Source organism: Chelmon rostratus, chromosome 11, assembly GCF_017976325.1.
Source record: "Chelmon rostratus isolate fCheRos1 chromosome 11, fCheRos1.pri, whole genome shotgun sequence".
NCBI classification, from domain to species: Eukaryota; Metazoa; Chordata; class Actinopteri; order Chaetodontiformes; family Chaetodontidae; genus Chelmon; species Chelmon rostratus.
The window spans coordinates 15,812,851-15,829,262 of record NC_055668.1 but is presented as its reverse complement, the minus strand read 5'-3'; the positions used below and the strand labels follow the sequence as shown (position 1 = coordinate 15,829,262).

Genomic DNA, 16,412 nt, shown 5'->3' with positions numbered 1-16,412 from the left:
TCGCCTGCAGTGTACAATACAAGCTGCTGTAATTCCTCTAACCATAAGCTATTCACTCATTACGTACTGTAAATGGAGAATATGTGTACGTATTACTCTGCACTGGATAGACTGTAGATATTTGAACAAAGTAAATTCAAGAAAAGTTTGCTTATTTGCTGTTTTAACGTTTGCTGTTATTGTGCTGTTGTGTTCCAGTTCATTCAAGCACTTGATTGGAGGTTTGGAGGACGTGTCCAGTAAAGGCCATGAGGATGCGGATGCCAAAGCCAAGTAAGACAATTAGAATTTATTTGCATGCATGAATTCATTAAAATATCCACTATGCAAATTGTGAAGTGTGTTTTATTGCTTTGTGCTTAATTTGTGTTTTATATGTCTTTTGTTTTCATTAAATAATTTCTGCAAATTCATTTTCAATCTCAATAGCCCTTTAAAATGTTGTACCATATCACGACTCCCCACCCGCTGTAACATTTGATAAAGAAACGTGCTGCCCTCGGCCAGCTGTTAATGCATTGTGCCTTTAGGTTAGTTACATAACAAGACAATACCCATGTGGCGAGCCAGAAAACAGAGGCCATGACCTCCGCCTCTATTTCTGGAGGAATTAATATGGACTCTATTTATCGTCGCTATGGAAACAAGAGAATAGCACTATACAAGGCACAGGGCACCTTGGCGATGAGGTGGGCATCTTGGGGTTCAGGCAGCTGTGTATTGGCATAATCTGATACCCAACTCACTTGGTGCTATGTTGTGAGTCAAGGTGAGGAGAGACAAGAACCCGGTGATGACTGATTACAGAGAGCGAGAGAGCAGGGGCGGCTTATCACCTCGGAAAGAGAAAGAAAGATGTAGATAGATGGACGGACTGAGGAGAGACAGGGAGAGAACAAGGCGGGTGACAAAGCGGACTAGACCTCTGTCTGTCTGTTCCATGCTTCAGATTTCTAGCTGACTGCCAAGAGAGTCAGTCGTCTTCGGCGAGTCAGTGGAATTTAGTCAGCAAAGACCAGAACATAACATCACTTTCTGTGTTGGACAGAGGCAAGAGAAGATGGGTACAATGGGCGAGAGCAGTGGCTTGCTTCTGGCATTTAGCCCTGCCCAGATTCCCCTGCTCGCTACCACTGATGATTGCTCTGCCAGCAGATGTGTGTGATAGAAAGAGACCTGCAGTGTGCATTCTCGACCCCATTTTTCCCATTCCTGGGTCTCTGGGGAAACCAGTTTAAGATTGATTTTATGCAAATGAGCAAGAAATCGTACTTTTGCCTGGCAACCGTTTGTAAACTTATTATCAACCCTATTCTCTACAGAAGTTAACCTTAAAATACAGCTACTGTCTTCCCGTGCTCCCTGAAATCTGTCACATCAAAGCCATTTTCACCCTGATTAAGGTAGCTTTCCCTGCTGCGTGTGTGTGTGTGTTTGTGTGTTGTCTCTTGCTGGCACTCCCCGCCCAGCAGAGCACATTTGTGTCTTGGTGAGGAAAGCCTGAGTCAGGATCCCTCGGTGATGGAAACTATCTCTAATTGGTCACAGTGGATAAGCACCTTGCAGCAGTACTGTAACTGTACAGCAAAATACAGCTGCTGTCTGTGAGGCTGGCAGGTCTTTTCTTCAAAGACCAGCTCCCCGCTATGTGCTATATGTGGACATTGTTTTTGATCAAGTCAGTGCTTCTCTGTGCAGGAGGAGCGTCACGCTACACAAAGTAGAGCCAAACCCTGTAATGTGTCACTTGTATTTCTACATGCATAAAACGTAAATTGAAAGTATTTTGTTTCGTGGAATGAGAGGTGAGAATCTGTTATTATAAGTTACCAGAAGCAAAATAGTCTTACTGGCAAATCCTGAGAAACAATCTTAAATTATGTTATCTAAATTCCCTGGAGCATGCTTTAATATTTTTAATACAGTTGCCGAAGTCTATAAAAATTTTTTTTTGGGAGGGGTGTCCTGCTGGCCTGTGAGTTATAGCTCTGGCCCTGAACTGTGAAGTCCCTGGTCGGGGATTTTGTTGCATGTCACTCCTGAACTCTCTCTTCCGTCTCGCCCCTCATGTGTACTGTTGACTGTCTTATAGAGACATAAAATGCCCTAAAAAATACAGTTTCCATTTGAATTGTCATTAAAGTGTCTCAAATCTAAGTTAATGAAACTTGCAGATGCCTTTTATTGAGTATAAATACTTTACTGTCCACTGCCTGCTAATAAAGGCCCATTCAGGAATAAAACTCTTTGTAATTGAAGATTTTTTAGAAAATATGACCCAGTATGATTCAGCATGTCCAATGTCTGTAGGAGTTCAATAAGCAGGAATAGCTGGTAAATAAAAGTGGCATTTAATGAGAGTCAGCTGTAAGGTCAGAGACGCTGTCCTCTCCTCTCTCCTCTCCCTTGAGTCAGACAAGACCAAGAAGAACCCGGAGCAAAGGAAATGAGGATAATAGCGCACAACACACTCTCACATTTACACTCACGCGCGTAGACACATGGGGATTGCATCATTTTTTATGATCTCATCCGTTCACTGATACAGATTATCACCCACTGGGGTGCTACTTGACCCGCACAGAAACACTTTGTATTGCAGTGCTGGTAATGGACAGTAATAAACAACATATCATTTCAACCTCTTACAAGGGACCACAAAACACATGTATTATGTAAATAACCAGGGTTGCATTGCAATGTTAGATGCAGCTGAGCTCTGTGTTAGTTTTCATTCAAGGATCATGGTCATGACATCTATTTAAGGTAGATGTGTGGTTTGAGTCTCACTGGGTCTGCTTGCCAATATCATGTTCCAAGTGTTGTTCTCTGCCTGAAAAAAAAATGTCTGTATGAATATTTGTGTTGCTGCTTTTGGAAATGTCTCACTATTCATCAACTCCCAGAAAGCCTGTGTGTCCTTGGTTGAGACACAGCAACAGGAAATCCTTTTCCAGACACAAAACTTTTGATGATTACAATTCATTGCAGCAAACTCCACCAGCTGCATTCATGGTTGTCTTATTGTATTCGCTTAAAGGAGAGCTCATCTTTTGCATCTTGTTGCCTACTTAATAAAATAGCTTCATTTCATGTTTCAGCCTTGAAAGGCTTGGAGTTGAGGTTCATAAGCAAGTACGTTTTGCCTACGCTGATACTTGTAATGGAGCGACGCTGCCATCTGCTGGCCAAATCATACTATCACTTTCCATACCTCTTTAAAGACCTGCAAAACGTAAAATGAACCCATCCATTCCTTCCTACAGGAACAGAACCTGAACACCTCATGTCCACACCTCATTGATATTGTGCGTGGTTTCCTGTGTGTGCGCGCTCATAAGCCCATGCATGCGTGCGTGCCGGTCACCCTGACATTAATAATAATCCTGTCCCACACACAGTAATCCACGTGCTCTCAGTTACCACCCTTCGTCCTTTTGTCAAGCAGGGAGCATTTTTAGATTCGGAGCGTGTTCTGGGCCAGCTTCCAGATGATGGGTGGAGAGAATAAAATGAAAGGATCACCTCTGAATCTTCCATGCGAGTAGTAGTGCCTATGCACACTATAAACACAAACACTGACTGTCCTGGTAACCTGAAGTGTTTCCGAGAAACAGCAGCCTCGGTAACCTGCCAACACGTGCCAACACTGTGCCCACTGGTATGCAGCTTAGGGAAAAGGTTTTATTGTTCCAGCTTGCAGTGTAACTAATGTATCTGGTGGATCTGATGGAGTGAAAAATCTCTTTCCACATCTCAAATGGCCACATAATCTTTCAATGAAGTACGACAAAAGTAAGAGTCTCATTTGTTGTTTGAATATATGAAATTCAAACACAGAACGGAATAAGATGAGTCATCGTTCATCCTTTAGGTAAATAAACTTAATCCCTGCTGCTCCATGAAGCCTTATTTAAACAAGTCTTGGAGTATTTTTGATAAATGTCTGTTATTGGCATACAGCTGTATTGTTTTTGGGCCTGACGTTGGGGCGGTAGTCTCTTCCGAGTGACCCAGATAGGGCTGCCCATGCTCAGATCTGTCCTAAGCCCACTGATCCAGAGACTGAGCTGATGAAACTCTGTCTGGATCAAACAATAACCAGAGAAGACACGGGGCATCTGGGGATAAGGGGTGGACACATGGAAACAGTCTCCGCTGCCAGCATGTGCAGGTCTGCAATGGCATGTTGCAGTGTTCGGTGGCCGAGCCAAGGCGTGTCTTCAGAGCCAGCTGAGTTGTGAGCCGCTCGTTTGACGGCTGTCCCGTCTTTGTTCTTTCCTGTCAAGAATAGGGACAAGTTTGGGACAATTGTCTGTGCTCAAAGAGAGGTCAAAGAGGTTTACCAGAGGACTAAAGTCAAGCACATCCTGTTCACGTGCTCATATTTATACACCCCACATCCTCAATAACATCCTTGATAGATTACTATGAGTTAAATCCTCTAAGATTTGCAAACAAATGAGCTGAAGAGGAGACGGATATTTTGTCTCAGGTTGTTGAAAGTGGATTATCTCTTCTTTCATCCTTCACCTCATCTCTAATCCTGTTCCCATTCTGTCTTTTTTCCCCTTTTCCTGGCACCACAGGTATGAAGCAGAGAATGCGTTTTTCTTCAATCTCAACCTAGCTGACTTCAACATCATCGACACCCTGGGGGTTGGTGGCTTTGGTCGTGTTGAGCTGGTAGGGGGCACTGCACTTTGACAGCAACATGAATGATTGCTTTTTTTCATCTTCACTATTGTCTAAGAGGCTGTGCAGGTGGATGTGCAGGCTGACATTACGCATTGTAAGTTCTTCCTTTCACCTCTCGCTGAAGGTTCAGCTCAAGAGTGACGAGAACAAAACCTTCGCCATGAAGATCCTGAAGAAGCGGCACATTGTCGACACAAGACAGCAGGAGCACATTCGTTCAGAGAAACTCATCATGCAGGAGGCCCACTCTGACTTCATTGTTAGGTATACTCGCTGAACAGCGTCATTAAAATGCAACATATGTGATCTACTGTATGTTCCACACATGTCACAAGACTCAGTATATTTTTATACCTCAGAGGGCGATAAGTGCAAAGTGTGTAGGTTCTTTTTTATGTTAATAAAGTTCTCCTCCCACCTGCAAGTCAAGTATATTGGAAACAATTTGCATTGTACCGAAAGAGAGGATTGATTGTGAGTATGAGTGCTTGTGTGTCCACCTGTGATGTTCCTGAGATACTCTGGTGACCTGTTCAAGGTGTTTTCTTCGGCTCTTGTCTCTGCATATGCTTGAAATAGCTTCAGCTTGTTTTGGCCCTGAAAGAAGAGATTGCACATAAGCCACACTATACAGTATATATAATGTCTGTCTGTATGAAGGTCTGCACTCCCTCTCAAATGCACTAGTTGTTGCCTTAAGCTACAACTGAACTTTTCTCTTACTCATTTGGACACGGTAAGAAGTGGCCACAAAAATCTGAACAAACAGTGGCTGTGTTTCTGACCATCTATGTACTGCTTTTAAAAAATGAATAACGGAGGCAGTTTTACCTAAAATTGTGCAACTGGGGGATGTATTATTGTTTATTAAATAATTACATTCCAATGCATGCGTAAAGATAAAGTTTAAAATGGAGATGTACTGTCAGTGTATAGGTGTCAGCAATCATTTTGTAGGTGTACCTTTCAGCTCTTATTTTTATTTTGTAAAATAAATTTTGGACTCCTTGCATTAAACATTTTTGCATTCAACAGAGATAACATCCACCTTTGTGTTTTCAGACTCTATAGAACATTCAAGGACAGCAAGTACCTCTACATGTTGATGGAAGCTTGTTTAGGAGGAGAGCTGTGGACCATTCTTCGAGACCGGTAAGCTCTATTTTCAGGTCAGATACTAATACTCAAAGAGAAAGTGCCACAAGATGTGGAGAGTTGCAGTTACCTCAAGGATTTCAGGGTTTTTGGTGTGTCAGGAGAGTAATGTTTGTGCTTCACATGAGCCCAACACACTTCGCTGTTAGACCTCGATGACATGTTTATATCTCAACAGTGAATTTTGGAGCAATGTTTCTAGCTAGATTTATAGCATGTGTGCTTAAAATATGGTGATTTGCAGTGCTAATTTTCCAGAATGAGCTTACTTTCTGTATTTAACATTTAATACAAATTTTCATTGGTATCCTGTGCAGAAACCTGGTGGTTGGCTTCAGAAAAGCCATTTCTGCTCGACTACTGCTGTTAGATACCACACAGTTCACAGTTCAGCTCTGCTGTCCTCATTTGTTTCCAGGGGTTCATTTGAGGACTCAACCACCAGGTTTTACACAGCTTGCGTGGTGGAGGCCTTCGCCTACCTGCATTCCAAAGGAATCATCTACAGAGACCTCAAACCAGAGAACCTTATATTGGACCACAGGGGCTATGCCAAACTGGTAAGACATCAATAATTAAAAAACCTCTGGATCTGTGTCTTTTGTGGAAATCAGAAATGCTGCAAACAGGTGAAACCTCATCTTTCTGTGATACTACAGTGAAGGAATGAATTTTGAACACTTGCCTAATGTATTATTGTAAATAAAAGTATAATTATAGTCTAAAAAAAGGACAATTGAGGTTAAGGTGGTTTCTGTGTTTTTTGGAGTGAAGCCATTCCCTTCTCTCCTCATAGAGAAAGGAGTTTGTAGCAGAAACCAGCTGCTCTAGTCTTTCTATCCATCATTCCAAAGCATCAAGTGAAAAACTAAAATACTGAATAATTTTGTGTGTGTGTATATATATATATATATATATATATTTGTGTGTGTGTGTGTGTGTGTGTGTGTAATAGCCAAATTAATATGAAATTATTTCACATTCTTATTCAATTTTGACTGACAGAAAATAAACTCATTCTTTTCCTCAGGTAGACTTTGGCTTTGCCAAGAAGATCGGGTTTGGAAAGAAGACATGGACCTTCTGTGGGACTCCGGAGTATGTAGCACCAGAGATCATTCTGAACAAGGGCCATGACATCTCAGCTGACTACTGGTCTCTAGGAATCCTCATGTTTGAGCTCTTAACCGGCAGGTACACACAAGCCTGGGCATGTCCATAAAACTAATATCTTAACTGCTCCCTGTCAGGAAATATATGACACCACACACAATAAAAACATCTTTTGAGTAAGAGTTTTCTTACAGCAAGTGATAAATATAACTGACAAGTTGGTGCATGAGCACACAGATTAAATTCTTACACTACATAATGCATTTGTTGCTCGTCATGACTCATATCTTTGCCTCTGTTATGTAGCCCTCCATTCTCTGGCCCCGATCCTATGAAAACCTACAACATCATCCTGAGAGGCATCGACATGATTGAATTCCCAAAGAAAATTACCAAAAATGCTGCCAACCTAATCAAAAAGCTATGCAGGTGAGTGTTGGTGCTTCCAGCTGTTTAAACTCATTGAAGTGGTCTGTATTAAACCCATTGAAGTGGTCTGTACGCTGATTCATGCCGTTTTTTTCTTCTCTCTACTGCAGGGATAATCCTTCTGAGCGACTGGGAAACTTGAAAAATGGTGTCAAAGACATCCAAAAGCACAAGTAAGCATGTTTATAAATGACTAGAACACTCTTACTCATTGCTTTTATGCAGTCTAATTGTGCAGTAAAACATAATCATGAAATGATGAAGTGATGCTGTTTTTCCTGTAGATGGTTTGAGGGCTTTAACTGGGAGGGCTTGAAGAAGGGGACATTGACACCCCCTATTATCCCTAATGTAAGTGCACACTGCTGATTGCTCTACTTCTTATAATTGTCTTCTCTTTTTGGGTAATCTCAAATCCAAAATCCATTTTTCGTCTGCTTGTTTAGTCTTTCTGTTAAAGATTCTTCTGTCTTTCTCTCAGGTCACATCGGCTGTCGACACAAGTAATTTCGACAGCTTCCCAGAGGACAACGAGGACCCGCCTCCAGATGACAATTCCGGCTGGGACGTTGATTTTTGAAGTCCTCCTCTTCCCCTAAAACCAAAAGAAACTCTTCTTTTGTTTGCTTGGAGGCCATCATGAGGACATGGCTGTGTTGTAAAAAAAAAAAACTGCTTTAAAAAAGGAAAGAGAGCATATGGAAAAGAAGCTAAACGGATGGATGGCAAACCCTCTGGGTCACCGATATGCCTTTATTTCACTGTGGCTCTGGATCAAGCATTTATAATGGGACTGCTGTAGCACTTCTTCAGTGTTGTCTTACGCTCAGCTCCAAAGGCAAAGGCAAAGAAAGTGCAGGGATACACGTATATAAACACAATAAAGAGAGGCTGATCATGGAGCCATGTTTTCCCCATGTAACAGGGAAAGATGTTTAAGTGGGTGGATGAATATTCGATTGGATAAATAAGAGTGTGAAAAATGTGATGATGGACGGCTCAAAAAGAGAGGAGGCTGATGATTGAGTTCTTTTCTGTGTTTGTTTCTCCGCCATATTTGGTGAAATATTTGGTGGATTTTAGAAGGGTATACGATGTTACTGCAGTTGCCTCCTTGTTTTTTGACATGCAGCTGCTTGCTGCAATCGCTGACACTTTCCAGAAATCAACACACTACAGTTTGCAAGTAAAACTGGTATCAAGTGCTCAAGACTAACCTGAATGTCACAGATTTTCTTCTTATTTAACATCCGTATGGCATACAGCATGTACAGTACATAGTATTTGAAGGTACAATCTCACACATGGACACAACTGGGCTAAAATCAAATACTTAGTACACTTTATGTAAGATTAACCTACCTTGAAAAGCACAAACACTGTGCATTCAGTGGAGAGAGACATGACTCTTTAAGTGCCCTGCTTAAAATTTAATGAATCACACACCGACACACATGAAATGTCAGCTAGTATTTACATGAAGCAATGTGTCATTATGCACTTAAGACCATTAACTGAGAAAATCAGCAGTTCTAGCTAATTTAAAGCTTCAGTAGATGAAGTCACACACGTCTTTTTGTTCTTTAAAATGCTTTTAATCACGCATATGAATACTTCACTACCTGAATACTTCTTCTGTTTTTAAATCACCCAAATGCCTCGTCCTCTGTTCGCTCCTGTATAGTTCTGACATAACTGTGAACATGGTTTCAATGTCTTTGGTGCTGTTATAGATAAATTATAATAAGCGATGGTGAGATGACAGTACTGGTTATTGTTTTTGTATCGTGGTTCTTTTGTGCTTGGTTCCTTTGTAACGTACTTGACTTCCTCGTTTAGAAAATTGGAGACTTGTGTCAATTCGTAAACTTAAGTGAAGATTTGTTTGATATCACTTGACACCGTGGTACATTGTGCTACGTGGTATCCTTGAGGTTTTTAAACAGGTTTAACTATGTTAAGTTCATCCATATGAATTTTCCATCCTCTCCTTTGGAGGCAAAATTGACCACATACACATCATCTTAAGACCTAAGGCTTAACATCCTCTTGCAGAGCTTTTGAAAGTCTTTTACAGACAGACGGCGATATGGAGAAAAAGATGACATTTTGTGAAACTTTGCGCCATGATCTCTCATGAAGCTCATCAACTCTCATGTCCAAAAGTCAGAGCATAAAATCAGAAGAAATGTAAGTGCCTTAAATCAATGGCATACAAAATTAACATCACAAGTCCTTTTTGATGCTGCATGAACACATATACACCTCAAAAACTTATGTGTCCTCTTAGACGGCTGCTTCTCATCCTTTGTTATATCTAATAAATACATTAATCACAATGGAAAGAGAATTTCTAGTCATTTGATGGCTCATAGAACTGTATGTGGAACACATTTCCTGCTTTACCCCTTTGATTTATCTCACAGGAACATTTACTGACAGTAAAATGATAGAAATCTATCATACCTGATAAGGCTGCAATGACATGCTTTTCTCTGTGTATCTAATATGGTGTCATGAAATCCACCACAACTGGCCTAATATAAAGTGAACAGTAAATCACAGCTCAGAGGGACCATCCATCACCTGACTCAGTCATGAAATATGACCATTTAGAGATGGCAAGAATGATTTGCAGTTTTGAACATTTCACAAATACGAAAACATTATTCTAGTTCATGGAATGCCATTTAAGTCAATACTAAATACATATATATGTCTTTGAAATCAAATCTGTAATAAATGAGTAAGGCAATAAATATACAATCAAGTGTAAATATTGATATATTAATGGCATTCCATACTTCGTTTACCACTGTTGACAGCCTTTGACAGTATGACAGCATTGATCAGAATGCATCATCATCCAAATTCTCATTCTATTGTTTGGTTTGAATGAAGACGAACGACTCATATTTCATCCCAGGAAGCCAAACAGACTGACACACTGATATTGATATCCTATAAGTCGTTCAGTGTGTCGAGAGCTAAGAATTAGAAGAAATCTTACATCTGTAGACATACCATAAGTATTTTGCTGTATTAAGGGCAGGTTATGTTCATCACAAAGCCTTATGTATGCCATCACTCTACGAACCACTGGTTGTGAGTCTTATATTGACCGCCTTCTGCAATGTTACCTGATATTTGCCTTGTGTTATGTTGTTTATTCTGCTGTAAATTGATTTTGCAGAGTGCCACTGTGTCAGATTTTTAAATTATAGAGTAAAAACAATACTTTTGAGTGGTGTTTGTCTCTTAGTTATTTGAAACAGCTCGGCATGGTTGATTGGAAGCTGTGTGTGCTGGTGAGGGTTCGCAGTTGGCTGCAGTCGCCACACGAGGGAGCTGCAGGTGAGACAGAGTCTCTCCCAAACCGACTGCCTCAGCCTGGTGCGACCTGGCAAAGGTTGCCTGAAATCTAATAATCAGTCCAAGAGTTAGTGTCATCCACTTAGTGGTAAGTGCAGATGATGATTCAGCCTCTCTGCTCTCAGTGTTATTCGCACAACAAATCTGTTTGCGGGACAGGGGGAATGGCTTCAGCCATAACAACAGGGTGACACTTCTGCGAGATCAAAGGGGATCAAAGTGCATCAAAGGAGCTCACCTTACCAGCACTGACATTTAGTAAAGTGGAGATAAAAGCTCTACTTCAAAAGATATACAGCAATTCAAACGCGCAAAGTGCCACAGTGTGCCAGGACGTCTAAGGCGCACGCACGCGCGTGCGCATTTGCACGCACACACTCATATGCACAAACACGCATGCGCACGCACACGTGCATGGACACACGCACGCATGCACATACTTCATCCACTCAGAAATAGGCTGCGTGACCAGCAGATGACGTCCAAGTGCCGAGATGCCTTCACAGACAAACTTCTCTCAGTTTACTGGAAAGTGACAATATTCAGCTTCATGTGTTTCAGTCACTTTAAGGAGCTAATTAATCAGCAGTAGGAGGATCAAAAGTAGGACGGAGCACTGGTTAATTCAAGAAAACAGTCACTTTAAAAAATAGAAAAGGTGAGATGACCTGACTCGGTTTGCAGTCTGAAGTCAAATCCGCACTTTCAAGACTTCATTTGAGTGTTTCAGGACATTTCTTGCAGCGGAGGAGCCCAAAGGGTCAGAGAGCAGAGACAGATCAGAGTTGCCTTTAATCTCGAAGTGCCAGTCAACCCTGAAAGGCCTCGCCACGGAAGTCCATTAATTCGGTAAACTTTTCACACCCCTTAATGGTCTGCATATCCTACACATTGATGTTCGCCACTGGTGTAATCAAGCACACTTTGGAGGATAATTGCCCCCTATGCAATCAGAGGGATCAAATGAAGTAGTTAATCGACGCAAGTGACTTCAATCACTGTCTTCACAGCCAAAGGGCAGTTAGGCTACTTGAATGTCAAAGAACCTGGAATAACCAAACAGCTTTAAAGAAGGCTAACGGAGTTTGCGAGGAAACACAGAATGCACTGTGGGGAATACTGGCGAGGGTTTGTTACAGGTATAAAGCTTAATCATTTGACAAATGATAAATGTATATATACGACTACATTTGTGCTTCTAGATTAATTAAACATATAAGAGTCATTCAAATTCATGAATAAATGGTGAATCGTCGTGATCAATATTTTAGAGAAAACAAAGGAAATCTGGTCATTTGAATCAGTTGCAAAAGTTGAAGAAGAAAAAAAAAGGATTTTAAATTCAAATCATACTATAATAGCCTATATTTATATTCTAAGAGTTCCACAGATGTTCTTAAGTCCGTGTTGAAACAGAGCAGAAAATGCACACACGTTGTGGATGTTGACATAAATGACAGAAAAAAGCTAAATGTTAAAAAGGAACATAAATAATGTATTCACCCTTTTTATAGTGAAAATATGATTTTAAACTAAATAGGCACAGTAAGTCCTGACTGTGTGTGTACTTTGCTTCCAGTGTGCGTCGCAGACTGACGGACACTCAGACAGACTTTGCAGGTCATTATCATTACACAAACATTGTGAAACGCAGTCCTGTGCAGGGAGAATAGATGGCCATTTCCGTACAGTGGGGCTCTCTTTGAAATTCCACCCCTCCGCCTTTGTTGTGCACAGCGAGGGGCGGGAAGACAAACAGGTCCACATGTATAAAGAGATCATCCCACAACTGTGAGTCAGGAGGCTCCGAAAGCATCGTGCCGAAACTCTCTGGAAACTTTGGGATTCAGGACTCGAGGCCGCTTTGGACTTTGTCACTCAGTCACTTTTGCAGACAAACAGAAGGGATTTTTTTTTTCTTTCCGTGTGTTTGCAACGCAGCAGAGTGTAAGGGGAGAATCATGCAGATACCGTCTGCGCATCGCTTCTTGGCTGTGTATCTCACGCTGTTTGGATACCTTGGGGACGTTTACACGGGGACTGTCCTGATGAACTCCAACGCTATCAAAAACTTGCCCGGTGCTTCGGGTAGCAAAGGCTCCGACACTGTCAGTCCGAGCCCGCGCACCTCTCCCTCCGGTAGCGTGGGACACAAATTACCCGCAGACACCTTGCAGGTAATTTCCGTGCGTAAAAGTCAATTCTGTGCGCCACCGCAGAAGTTGCGGCTGTGTAAGTTTCGTAAGTAAGTATCTCAGTAATTCAATGACACGCTGCTCTTGTTTTTATCAAACCACATCAGCCAGGTGTTTGCACGGATGATGAAGACTGCGGAGGTGATGAATTCTGCAACGATGCCAGAGGCGCCTGCCTGCCCTGCCGTAAGAGCCGGAAGCGTTGCGCACGGGACTCCATGTGCTGTGCAGGAAACCGCTGCAGCAATGGTAAGCAGAGGCACCCCATCATAAATATACAGACTTACAATTATGGTTAATCAAATCATTGAAGATATTCTGATAGCTGCTTGTAGCCCTTGTGCATCTGCATGCTCGCTCATTCATTCTAATGTGCGCAAGAGGTGGATGACTTGAATATGGCCCCTAAATGTCTTTCTTTCTTTTCACCTTTGTAGGTGTTTGCCAGGCAAATGACATAGATGGCACAGATGCATCCATCATCACTGGCTGGCACAAACACAATAACACCATGGAGCATCACGCCAAGAAGCCTCCCAGTGCCCATGGCCATCAGCCTCCTGCTGTGAAAGGTGAGTGTCCTACTAAGACTCGTCAACCAGGTTAAAATAGCACCACAAAAAGTCCACAGTGAGGTTTGGTCCATGTAACAAAGTCTCATCTCTCTTCACTCTGTGTGCAGGCCAGGAGGGGGATACTTGCCTGAGATCTGCAGACTGCTCTGAGGGTCTGTGCTGCGCCAGACACTTCTGGTCACGAATCTGTAAGCCTGTGCTGACGGAGGGCCAGGTGTGCACGCGCCACCGCAGGAAAGGCACCCACGGCTTGGAGCTGTTCCAGCGCTGTGACTGCGGCGACGGCATGACCTGCCGACCAGAGAAAGGAGACAGAGACCACGGCGTCAGCAGGACGGCGGCCCGGAACCTACACACCTGTCAGAGACGCTGACACACACGCATGGACACACACAGAGACAGAAAGAGACACACCACGAGACACACACCCAGCAGACCAACAAATCAGTCACAGACACTGACAAACACACACACACACACAGACACCCAACACCTAAGACATTCTTTCCTGCCAAAGTTGCTGACATAAACAGCACCCGGAAGGATAGACATGATTCCTGGAAAAGTGATACACCCAGAGGGATGCAACAGAGCAAGACGGACCGATCCAATTCCCCATCAACAGATGAGGAGTCGGAAGTTAGGAAGTGACATTTCAGAAGTCTTGGGAAGATCGATTCATGTCGTCGGTAATGGCAGAGCTGTTTTGTTTCTCTTTTTATGGAACTTCAAGCCTCAGTTATTGCAGTAAATTACTGTATTGTAAATATTATCCCAGAGGTGGCACTTAATTGAGCTATTGAATTCTGTCAACACCGGTATTATAAAGACATGGTGCTGCATGCATTGTAAATGTGTTATATATATTGTTTTATAAGAAAATGTTATATATAGAAAATCTGAATATATTTGTTTTATTAAACGTCATGTGATAACCTCACTCCTTCTTCCTGCCCCTCATTTTTGGCAACAGTGTTTTCGTGTCACCAAAAAAAACCCAAAAACACAAAAACAAAGAAATGTTTGAGGCGTCGCTCGAGATGTGTCGACTATGAATTCTCCAGCAGCAGTTAGCTTCTAAACCATTTAGTCCAAATATTCATTTAACGGTTGGTAAGGGTGGGAATCGTTTCTGGCTGAAAAACAACTATCCCCTTCTGGAAAGCAAGAGTCATTTGAACAATCACTCGGTGGTGTTTAACTCAATGCGGGCCCACTCCTCACAAATCAGCGGTTGGGGCTGAGTGGATGGTTTAAATGTTTGGCCCAGATATGCTTCTCAAAGTCATTACACACAATTGCTGAAAAATGTGCAGGCCCACACTCACAGAAAAGCATACTTACAACAAACATACAACTGTAATGAGCCTCTACTGGAGCCTCAACAGGCCACATCCTGCAAGAGGATGGTCCATCGGGGCTGTGTCATCAGACGAACATTAAAAACAGGACAGGATGCTGCCATATCAAATGATAACTGCAAAGAGGTAATAACAAAGTATGTGTGTCCTGGCGAGGGTTTGCCACCTAACCCTTTGGTGTTGCTGGCTAGTTTCTAATTATAACTTCCCTGCCTTCATGTGCAGCAGAGCAGATAGCTAGCTATCCAAACTAAAGCCTCTAATTACTTCATCTTACTCAATCTACACAAGGATTTATGAAATGAGGTGCACCGCAGCAGTTTTCAGTTTTTTGTGATGCAACTCAAAAAACAAAACAAAACAAAACAAAAAAACATAACAAAAAGGATTTTGGTTTTCTCGAACTGCACAGCACGCCCAGCTGCTGTGCAATGGATGCGCTCTAATGTGTAGGCTATGAATCCACCCAAATACACCTTGGTGCCTGTAATTAGACCTGTTTAGATTAGAAGATGCCGTGGAAATTACTGTACTTTCTGCTTGATTCTCGTGTCAGATCAAAAGGAGCACAAGACACTCTTGATATCTGACCGAGCAAGATAACCTCTTCATCCGTTCACATCCATAGGCATTAATTTGCAGTTTGTTGAGGCAAGGCGAGGTGAGGTGTACTCTGACTCGCACAGAAGATCAGTGGTGGTGTCTACGGTCATTTACTCAGGTGTTGTACTTGAGTATAATTCTGTGATACTTGAACTTAACTTGAGTATGTCCATTTGACATACATTTTAACATTGTACTTTTTACATTTATTGGACAGCTGCTGTTACCAGCTGCTTTAAGATTTGTAAAAAGCTACTTAAAATAAGCTATAAAATAAAATGCATTATTTAACCGCTATTTAAAGTATCCAGCAGTACCTATAATAGTAAAAATTAGCCAAGTATCAGTGCTAATAAAGGTATAATCACAACAATACTTTACTTATACACTGAATGCAGGACTGTCACTTGTAATAGAGTATTTCTACATTGTGGTATTGCTAATTTTACTTATGTAAAGGATCTGAAAACTCCCACCAGATGGACTGACAAGGAGGCAGGCAGACATACAGAGAGACATACTCCATTTAAACAATTTAGTGTCCATTCTTCAGAGTAATTAAGAGTAATGGGAGCATTGTCAGCAGTACAATATACCATGCAGGCTCAGCCAAGTCATGTTTGTGGGGGTCCTGGAATCTGTGTGTGAGTCTGTCATCATTACTCCAACCACAGACTCACACAGGCCACAGGCATGTGCCCTAACTCCAGGAAGGCCAGGGTGTGTGTGTGTGTGTGTGTAGTAGACGCAGCTACGGTAGGTTTAGTGGACTCCAGAGTAACAACAGCAACAACAACAGCATCCACGACAACAGACACATACACAATCGTGTCCCCACACGCCACCTTGCTGCTGTTACACACATATGCAAACACATGTACACACACAGTCACACACCCTCATAGGGGCGA

General features: G+C 42.1%; 2 protein-coding genes across 3 annotated transcripts in view; both read left to right on the top strand.

Moving 5' to 3' along the window:
* The window catches only part of LOC121613601 (cGMP-dependent protein kinase 1), a 76,631-nt gene extending 66,114 nt beyond the window's left edge, over positions 1-10,517 (top strand). For both annotated transcript variants that reach the window (XM_041947083.1, XM_041947082.1), the window contains exons 9-18: positions 199-273; positions 4,590-4,686; positions 4,823-4,962; positions 5,761-5,850; positions 6,272-6,413; positions 6,884-7,047; positions 7,273-7,395; positions 7,506-7,568; positions 7,680-7,746; positions 7,877-10,517. In XM_041947083.1, the coding sequence (XP_041803017.1) occupies positions 199-273; positions 4,590-4,686; positions 4,823-4,962; positions 5,761-5,850; positions 6,272-6,413; positions 6,884-7,047; positions 7,273-7,395; positions 7,506-7,568; positions 7,680-7,746; positions 7,877-7,975 (1,060 nt within the window). In that variant the 3' untranslated portion in view covers positions 7,976-10,517. The remainder of the gene's footprint in view (positions 1-198; positions 274-4,589; positions 4,687-4,822; positions 4,963-5,760; positions 5,851-6,271; positions 6,414-6,883; positions 7,048-7,272; positions 7,396-7,505; positions 7,569-7,679; positions 7,747-7,876) is intronic.
* A 2,026-nt stretch (positions 10,518-12,543) lies between these two features.
* LOC121614099 (dickkopf-related protein 1-like) lies at positions 12,544-14,471 on the top strand. The gene is made up of 4 exons (XM_041947874.1): positions 12,544-12,944; positions 13,070-13,211; positions 13,400-13,534; positions 13,645-14,471. The coding sequence occupies exons 1-4, from the start codon at positions 12,729-12,731 to the stop codon at positions 13,908-13,910; spliced, it is 759 nt and encodes a 252-aa protein (XP_041803808.1). The 5' UTR covers positions 12,544-12,728; the 3' UTR covers positions 13,911-14,471.
* The last annotated feature ends 1,941 nt before the right edge of the window (positions 14,472-16,412 follow it).

What these genes read in the sequence shown, in the direction of transcription:
- LOC121614099 (XM_041947874.1), top strand. Translation starts at nt 12,729, where the DNA reads ATGCAGATACCGTCTGCGCATCGCTTCTTGGCTGTGTATCTCACGCTG. An exon ending in TACCCGCAGACACCTTGCAG is followed by an intron (nt 12,945 to 13,069) that starts GTAATTTCCGTG and finishes AAACCACATCAG; the next exon opens with CCAGGTGTTTGCACGGATGA. An exon ending in AGGAAACCGCTGCAGCAATG is followed by an intron (nt 13,212 to 13,399) that starts GTAAGCAGAGGC and finishes TCACCTTTGTAG; the next exon opens with GTGTTTGCCAGGCAAATGAC.